This window comes from Aplysia californica, unplaced genomic scaffold, assembly GCF_000002075.1.
Source record: "Aplysia californica isolate F4 #8 unplaced genomic scaffold, AplCal3.0 scaffold00346, whole genome shotgun sequence".
NCBI classification, from domain to species: domain Eukaryota; kingdom Metazoa; phylum Mollusca; class Gastropoda; order Aplysiida; family Aplysiidae; genus Aplysia; species Aplysia californica.
The window spans coordinates 222,724-232,234 of record NW_004797616.1 but is presented as its reverse complement, the minus strand read 5'-3'; the positions used below and the strand labels follow the sequence as shown (position 1 = coordinate 232,234).

Below are 9,511 nucleotides of genomic sequence, written 5' to 3'. Positions count from 1 at the left end.
CAACAAAAAGAAAAGAAACAAAAAAAGCATAACAAAAAAACCAACAACTAACCATGAACTCTTGGGAGGCAGCGTGGTAGAATCAGGCTCTCATCAAAATAATCAAAGTGGACAAACTTGCAGTTTTCCGCCGGTTTGTGAATATTTATCAAATTTTTGTTTTTGGGGCTCAACACCTTTCATGCCCATTAAAGAACTCATTTCTATGTGGATTTTTCCGAAAAACGTTGATTAAAGGCTCAAAAAATGTAAACTTTCCGTTACCACAGACTCTTAAGCTAAGAAAATAACTAATCTTTGGAGGCCATTTTCTCACTAATTCTTTTCTTTGAAAACAGGTAACCCCCCCCCCCCCTCCTTCATTGGCAAATATCTCGACTTGCATTCAAGATAAATGGATATTTATTTCATCCAAATGAAGACAAGTGAACAAGCTTTAAGATGATACCAATAACTATACATGCCCAAAAATTGACGAGAGCCTGATTCCACCACGCTGCCTCACCTAAAGACGAAGTGCACACATATTATGTCCGACAGCCGCAGATCAAAAGCAACGTTGCAGGATATTTCGGACCATCATGCACTGACCCAAAACAGAAGTTTGCATATTTTATAGTAGTATATTTTACTGTTATCTGTCTTTTAAAGTATCAGATAAAGGAATCGGAATAGAAAACTGCGTACAAATGACGAAGTTGGGCATCTTTTAGTGTTCCAGAACATTATGTCTTCGAGTGTTCGAATGACCACAACGGGCCTCCACAATGAGTTAAAAAAAGACTATCTTCCTGTCTCGTTAGATATTTTATAATATCAAGAAAAAACTTAGAGAGCGTTTGTCTGTGGTCTATGCCCTGATCCGGGGTGAGAAAGGCAATGATGTCGATGATGATGACAGGGATGATGACGATGACACAGACGAGTCATTTTTGAAAGTAAAACTCTGTGTGTTATGGTCTTAAGAGAGAGGAAAGAAGAATGATAGACAGAAGGCAGAGAGGGTACAGCGTAGAAAGGAAGTTATTGCCACTATTTTGTGTAGTGGAAATACTTTATTGTTCAAGACGGCTACCCTTTGTCAAGGAGAAAAGTGGTTGTCTTAGACAGGTTTTTTGGGGATTCTGTAGGGACTCAAAATTTTTTAATGATGGGTGTAGGTAGATATGCTATGGACCTGAACATGGCACTATCAAGGTCTTCTACCTGACAGACTATTGTTGTCGATTTCTCAAATCCTGAAAAGCAAAATAATATAAGTGCATTTCGGTGGTTGCAAAAAAAAAAAAAAAGAGAGAGAGAGAGAGAGAGAGAGAGAGAGAGAGAGAGAGAGAGAGAGAGAGAGAGAGAGAGAGAGAGAGAGAGAGAGAGAGAGAGAGAGAGAGATGGGAAGAAAGAACATTGTCAGGTATGTTTATGGTACTTCGTTTAAACCTGATATATTTTCTTGTGCTTTTAGCTTTAGAGTAGGACTCTTGCTTATTCTACAGTGCTATTGTGTATTCATTCATTGTAGTTCGTGTTATGTATGTACTTAAAATGATATTTAGTAAAGACCAACATTTCTTTTTCTTGTGAATCGAGCTAAATAGAATTTTCCATTTTCCTTACGTGTAGAATTCAGATCGTCTACTGACTAGATGCTCTATTATTATTGTTTCTATTCTTGTTTGTATCACATTATATCATATACATATACATATATATCATATAATTGGCCTATAATAACGCTTGCCTGTACCACTACTGTATCCTCATATCAAATCTTTCTTCTTTTCTTGGTTGGCAAATAATGCTTGCAACTTTAAATCTTCCCTTCTTTTAGCTGAAAATGCTAACCTATTCATATTTCCAATTAACTTTTTGTGTAAAAGCAATCTTGTGACTTGTAAAAGGTGAAGCAGTTGCGTCATTTTGTGAACTATTGTGCTGTTCCTTGCCCCTGAACCTTCCATTTTCCCCCGCGCTGTTGCTCTGAGTAGAAATGAAACTTTAAAATGTTCGGAGTGTCTCAAACCCTTCTCTGTCAGAACTCTTTGGTCATAGCAGAAGCCAGAAGTAATTATAATCAGGATATCATTATTCCCTATCTCTTCAAGAAATATGTGGCATCGTGGTGAAACCAGGCGCTCGTCAGAATAATGATATCGATGATGTTGACATTCCCCCCCCCCCCCCCCCCCCGGCGGTTGGGCAATTTTTAAAATCAATTTTGTTGTAACGGTTTTAGCCCAGAACAGTTCATGTCCATTTAAAAACACTTTTCTGTGCTGATTTACTCAAAAACATTATTCAAAGGTGAGCAAAAAACGTAAATGTGTAGTGTCCCCTCAAGGACACTCAAGCTTTGGAAATCACCAAACTTTGGTAGTCATTTTCTCACGAACTTTACCTCTGACTCCTCTTTCATACGCAAATATCTCTACTTCTATAAAAGATAGACGCATATATTTTCATCGAAAGCAAGAGAATAGAGCAAGCCTTAAGATTATACCAATAACTCCACATGCCCAAAAATTGACGAGCGCCTGATTCCTCCGTGCCATGACACAAATATTCTCCCCCGCATTGCCATAAGCTGACAAAACGCTTTAAAAAAATCCAAAGCAGTTTCGAAAAAGAGGGTTTTTTTTAGTCAGCGTAACCTTTGAAAAATAGAGTGCAGCCGAAATTTGAATTCTAATTTATTAAAAAAAACTTGTCATAGTTTCACTTTGATTTTTTTCCCACAAGTAGGGTAACTGATTAGGCTTTCGATTTCGCAAATATAAATTTTTTGACATCAAAACAGCCGCATTGGTCATTGTCAGACATTGACGAAAGAATTGATAAAATTGACACTAGGGTCAAATTTGTAGATTTTCTGATGATGCCTCATTCTTTAAGTATAACATGCTTTTTGTTATTTCACACTTATAAATTGTAAAATCTTCATCTATAAGAGTGATGTATATATTTTCATATAGGGCTCGAATCCGAGAAGTAACATCATTTTGTCACCACGCTTCACTATAATAAGTATTATTTAAATTACCAATACTAACATCTCTCATATTGTGCAATCTCTCTCCATTATTCAGCTGTACCCTCTCAGTACAAAGCAACACTAACATGTTCCATATTATACAATCTCTCCCCATTACTCAGCTGTACCCTCTGAGTACAATGTCGATGAGCGGCGGATCAAACCCCGTGAGTGATATAGTGTGTCGGGACATGTCCAGGAGAGCTTGTTCACTAACATTTGTCGGTAGATCTAATACTAATCGGGATGGAAAACTGTTAGATGGTGACAGTGTCCAAAATTTTTCTTGAAGCGCCAGAAGAAATAAAACATTCTGATCTTAGACATGCAAGAAGTGAACTTTCTTTTTTTTTGGCGAAATTTCAGCTTGGCTAGTTTCAACCCTTACCAAGATTTAAAAAGAGAGATTTTAAAACAATTTACGAGGCATGCAGCTTTGAACAGCAGAATACCCAGAATTGTTTAGTTTCACCTGCACCAACATTTTCAAAAAATAAAAGATGTTTAAAAACTGTATGAGGCATGCGTCTTTGAAAAGTGGAATACTCAGGAAAGTCTCTTCTCCCCTAAAAGTTTGACTTTCCAGTTTAAGGACTGGGATAACTGTTGCTCCCAATGGTCGAAACTTGGCATACATTACCGTGGACTTAAAATTGTGAAACGGCAGAATTCATGTTTTTTCCAGAGCAGAAGATTTAAAAAAATGTTTTCAAAGAATTGAGATAAGTGTAGTGATAGGTAAAGAGGCCGACAGAGAGAAAGATTGCTCAGATGATAAAAAAAACCCTGAAGTACTTCATCATTGGCGTGTTCTAGTGTGCTAACTGAGACTTCATTTTTGGTGGGGGTCAGGGGATGTGTGTGTGTGTGTGTGTGTTTGTGTGTGTGGTGTGTGTGTGTGTGTTTGTGTGTGTGTGTGTGTGTGTGTGTGTGTGTGTGTGTGTGTGTGTGTGTGTTTGTGCTGTACCGTGTGTATGGGGGTGGGGGAAGGGGTATGTTTGGTAAGTTACTCAATTCTTGACCTCTCTAAACCCCTGCTGCCTCCTCCCCCCCCCCTTTCGGACCACTCTTTTTTTCTATGGCGCTAGTTGGGTGGACAGAAGGAAAAGGAAAGGGGTTGGGGGAAAACAATACTATGAAAGTTAAGGCTATGATACAAACAGCGAAATATATTGTTCTTCGCCAAAAAAAATTGGCCTCCCTGAGAATAGGAATATACAGTTTCCAACGTGATCAAAATTCCCTTTGCCATATTTGTAGGCCTATTATTAAGTATCGGCTTCCGCAGTTCCGTGTCTAGGTCTTCGCCTTGTTTTAAAAAAGACCCGTGTTTGAGTCCTCCTTTAGAATGCCAGTTAACCAAGTACACGTATCTCCGTCTTTCTGCTGAAACGTTTCTCTCACAAAAGGATGGCCCTATAAGGCAGGGTTAAAACAGACAGTTTCCTAATTGTGATTTAAAGTACATGTATGTGGATTTGGGCCTAGAGCATTTATTTTTTATTTTTTACCTCTTAGAAGTAAAATTACTGTTTCATGTTTAGATACAGTAGCGTGTTTACTGCTCTCAACTTTGTGGATTTCTGTAAAGTGTGATTGTGGTGAATGTTCAGAAACTTGAGTTACGAGGTTTGATCCGCTGGCCATCGACACAGCTGAACGACACGATTTATGTCATAATATTGTATGTGTGGTTTGTTTGTATTGTGTGGGTATCTCCCTTGTGCATTGTACGTGCTTGTGTGTGTGTGTGTGTGTGTGTGTGTGAGTGTGTGTGTGTGTGTGTGTGTGTGTGTGTGTGTTTGTGTATTGTGTGTGTTGTGCATGCTGCGTGTGTGCGTGCGTGCGTGCATGCGTGCGTGTGTGTCGAGTATGCGTGTGCGCGCGCGCGCGTGTGTGTGCGTGAGCGCTCTTGTGTATGTATATGTGTGTTTGTGTCTGTGTGTGTGTGTTTGTGTGTGTGTGTGTGTGTGTGTGTGTGTGTGTGTGTGAGTGTGTGTGTGTGTGTGTGTTTGTGTATGAGTGTGTGTGCACGCGTTTTGTGTATGTGTGAGTTATGTTATGTGTATGCGTGAGTGCGCACGCGCGAGTTTTTTCCTTCGTTCCAATGACAGATTTACATCGTCTAGTGTAGGCCTACAGGCAATATCTGCAGGGATAATTAAGCTTCGTCTCATTTATTGGATAATCTTCTTTGCCACATGGATAAAGCGAAAAATGTAATCGCGACATCCAAATTGTTCAAGGTGGCATCAATCTGATTAGGACAAAGCAAGGGTACAAAAATTTAAAGTTCTGGGAGTTACCATATTCCCCACCGCAATATACGGTATGAAGCTTTGGCCATCAATGAATACAATGAAAAAAAAAGAATTGCAGCTTTCAAAATTATGGAATGTTCTAGAAAAACTTTTATAATATTATAGATTTTATTATTGGAAGGGAAACACCAATACTCCCCCAAAGCGTAAAAACCTGGAATTGAAATTGAACAACTACTTTGGGAATATCAAAAGCCACGATTCACCCGAGAAACGTATTGTGGAAGCAAAGGTAGAAGGCACGAGACGTAACAGAAGATAGGAACAGGACATAGAAACCTGGCTTGGAACCAAAACTACTCATGCATACATAGTGGTAAAAGACAGTCTTTTATTGCAGAGCGAAGAAGAAGAAGAAAAAGAAGAGAAGAAGAAGAAGAAGAAGAAGAAGAAGAAGAAGAAGAAGAAGAAGAAGAAGAGAAGAAGAAGAAGGAAATTATTGTTCGATAGCCGAGTGTCATTTTGTTCATTAACCGTCTGTGTACTTATGTTTTGCTGCAGTTTCTTTTTTTTAAATTTGCTAACTATCCTCATAATTAATATGTCCTTTCCGTGACAGACGAAAGCATTCTAATGTTCCAATTTGCTTTCTTCTTCCCCCTCAATGACAGAAAGGTGTGCTGTAGTGTCTAATCTACTAACTAGATAAATGTGTTTCCCTCTATCTAAGTGATAGACATGTGACGTGGAATCAACTCTTAACCCTAAAGACATGCGGCGTGGAATCAACTTTTAACCCTATCCGTACGCCTGGGGTCATTTTGTACCCCTAGGGGTGTATTCTCTTCACATTTTAGAATACTTCTAGTTGCGAAGATCTCTTTGAAACTTTCAGTATTTCTCAAAGAAACATTTTGACAGACTGCTATGCAAAGCGTACGGATCGGATTAACGAGTAAATTAATTCCTCTTTGGAAAGTGGTGGTACAGAGTTCCCCACGTCGTATGGATACGATAGTAAAACACGACGCACGGATAGGGTTAAGTGGTGGCACAGAGTTTCCCACGTCGTATGGATACGATAGTAAAACACGACGCACGGATAGGGTTACGTGGTGGCACAGAGTTTCCTCACGTCATATGGATACGATAATAAAACATGACGTACGGATAGGGTTAAGTGGTAGCACAGAGTTCCCCACGTCGCATGGATACGATAGTAAAACACGACGTACGGATAGGGTTAAGCTATCTTTGTGCTCTTCACTCCGTGATAACGCACCGTTTGTTTCCCGTTAGAATGATTGGCCCACATAATCTAACTCACCACTTGTCTGTGTGGCTCCTTATAATGATTTACCTACTGCTTAATCGTCTTCCTTCTTGGGAATAATCAGAATTCGTATAATTTACCATCTACAAACTGCAACTGTGAATTGGCGCTTTCTCTGTTCTTGATTTAAAAAAAGAAACAAGAACCTCAAAACAAACAAACGGCGGTATAAATATTGACCCACCTATTGCATCCATCTCTGTGACAGTTCAATTTCATCAAATTTTAACCATAATGCGGGGAGGAATTCCGTAACGAGCGACCACTATACAGAGTAGAATACAGGGTTAGGATTAGGGTTAGGGTAGATGTAGGAATAGGGGTAGGGATTAGGGTAGGGGTAGGATAGGGGTAGGGTTAGGAGTTGGGTTAGTGTTAGGGATAGGTCTCTTCTTTCTTGTATTTGTGTGTTCGCTCGTTACGGAAGTCCTTCTTTAATGTGTATGAATAATATATCCTATAAACCGATGTGTTCATGCGTTAGTTCTGTCTGTATTTTATCAGCGCTCGCTGTACTACCACCCCCAGAGCCTCAACATGTACGTTCCTCCCGATGAGACGGTGCAGGACCTAGGGGAGATCAACATGAACTTTGCCGGGGACCCCACAACCCCGCGCACGGGGGCCGGCGCAGGAACTGTCGTCAACCCTGTCTACGGAAAGTGAGTACAAAATAATTGACATGTAGTTTAGTTTTCACTTTTTTGGTGAAGATGTTGTGGTCGTGCTGTTTCTCAATAACACTTCACTCTCGCTGATTCTCAAAGTCTGCACTTTCTCGGTTTCACAATGTCGGTTTCTCTGTTTCTCAATGTTTTAGCTTTTTCTATTTTTCAATGTCTGTTTCTCTGTTTCTCGATGTTTTTGCTTTTTCTATTTTTCAATGTCTGTTTCTCTGTTTTTCAATGTCTGTTCTTTCTCTGTTTTCCAATGTCTGTTTCTCTGTTTTCGTCTCTCAAAGTCTGTGCTTTCTCTGATTTTCAATGCCTGTTTCTCTGTTTGCACGTTCTTTGTTTTTCAATTTCTGTTCTTTCTCTGTTTCTCAGCATGTGTTTTTCTCCCTGTCTCTAAATGTCTTTGTTGAATGTCTTTGTTTTTGTGGTTTCTGAATGTCTTTATCATATCACTTTCGGAATGTCTTTGTTTTGTCGTTTCTGAATATCTTTCTTGTCATTTTCTGAATGCCTTTGTTCTTTTTGTGTCTGTATGTCGTTACCATAGCTATTACTAATGTTTTGTCTCTCATTGTCCCTGAATGTCTGGGTATTCTGGATATTTATTCTCCTCTAGCTATTATTGAACCTATTTTCTCTGTGTGTGTTTAAAGACTTAAAGTGCAAACTCAGCTTCTTAAAGAATAATTGTGCCAACTATTGTTGGTCTGCCATGAATTATCTGTGCCCATGGGTGTGCGCGCAGTTGTGTGTGTGTGTGTGTGTGTGTGTGTGTGTGTGTGTGTATGTATGTGTGTGTGTGTGTGTGTGCGCGTGCGTGCGTGCGTGTATGTGCGTGTGAATGTATGTATGGGAAGGACGAAGATCGACATCTTAATGCTCTTTTCAACAAATTAATGTTGAATTGTGTGTATGTGTGTGTGTGTGTGTGTGTGTGTGTGTGTGTGTGTGTGTGTGTGTGTGTGTTTGCTAACCAATTTTTTAATACCTTTTTGCGTACTGGGGTTGAAGTGATCTAGTGTAATGCTGATCTTGTAAATTCAGAAAGCTTTTATACCTCTCGATAATTCATGCTCTGTCATTTTTACAGAGTTCTTTATTTAATTGTTGAGAGGACTTAATTGAGAAAACTACTGTCCACACAATTTTCCTATTGTCTCTACTCACTCTCAGAATATGCATTGATTTAGTTACAGTTTATTCTACAGCCAATGTTAGTGCATAATATGTATGTGTGGGTGTGTATTATTGTGTGTGTGTGTGTGTGTGTGCGTGTGTGTGTGTGTGTGTGTCTGTGAATGTGTATGTATGTATGTGTGTCTACGCGTGTATGTGTGTATGTGATTGTGTGTATGTGCGTGTATGTATGTGTATATGTGTGCCACTGTGAAGATATTGACATAAACAGTGCACCGATATAACTCATTAACACTGCAGTTGCGTTATTTATGTTACAGTGTAATATTACGTTCATGTATTACTGTACTAGGCAGAACAATTGTCTTAATTAAGAATATTTGTCTTCCACATGGATAGGTCAATAATAATAATAATATGGTCCTTATTTTTCTTCTATCAAATTAAATACGGTAGGGATTTTTAAAAAAAGAAGATAGGTGCAGTAGTTTAATCTTTGGCAATTGATTTGCTTTTGGACGAAGGGGGCAAGGGTTCAAGGTCCGTTTGATGAGCGGCAGCGAAACTCACCTGTCTTGGTTTTATGAACTACTGTCCGTTCTCGTCGGTTTGAGTTTGTCTAAGGAGAGAGACATCGACACGATTATGGTCATTTAGCGTACGTCAAAGCAAATAGACAGACAGACAGAAATAACAGAGTAAAAGAAGACCATAGATATAAGATGAGATGAGATAAGATAAGATGAGATGAGATGAGATAAGATAGATAAGATGAGATGAGATGAGATGAGATGAGATGAGATGAGATGAGATGAAATGAGATGAAATGAGATGATATGAGATGAGATGAGATGAGATGAGATAGGATGGGATGGGGTGGAATGAGATGGGATGAGATGAGATGAGATGAGATGAGATGAGATAGATAAGATGAGATGAGATAAGATGAAATGAGATAACTTTGGCCGTAACGAAGCATACTTTATTACACTCGACGAAGTTTTCTTCCAAATCTAAAAATACTCTTTAAACCCGTTGTAGTCAACATTACAATGCCTCCACCTCACTCCTCTCTCTCTCT

At 39.1% G+C, this 9,511-nt stretch overlaps 1 protein-coding gene across 1 annotated transcript in view; it reads left to right on the top strand.

Moving 5' to 3' along the window:
• Positions 1-9,511, top strand: part of LOC118477175 (protocadherin Fat 4-like) — a gene marked incomplete in the record, with an annotated part of 113,600 nt that overhangs the window by 100,015 nt on the left and 4,074 nt on the right. The window contains 1 exon segment of the mRNA XM_035970945.1: positions 7,148-7,281. Within this exon segment, the coding sequence (XP_035826838.1) occupies positions 7,148-7,281 (134 nt within the window).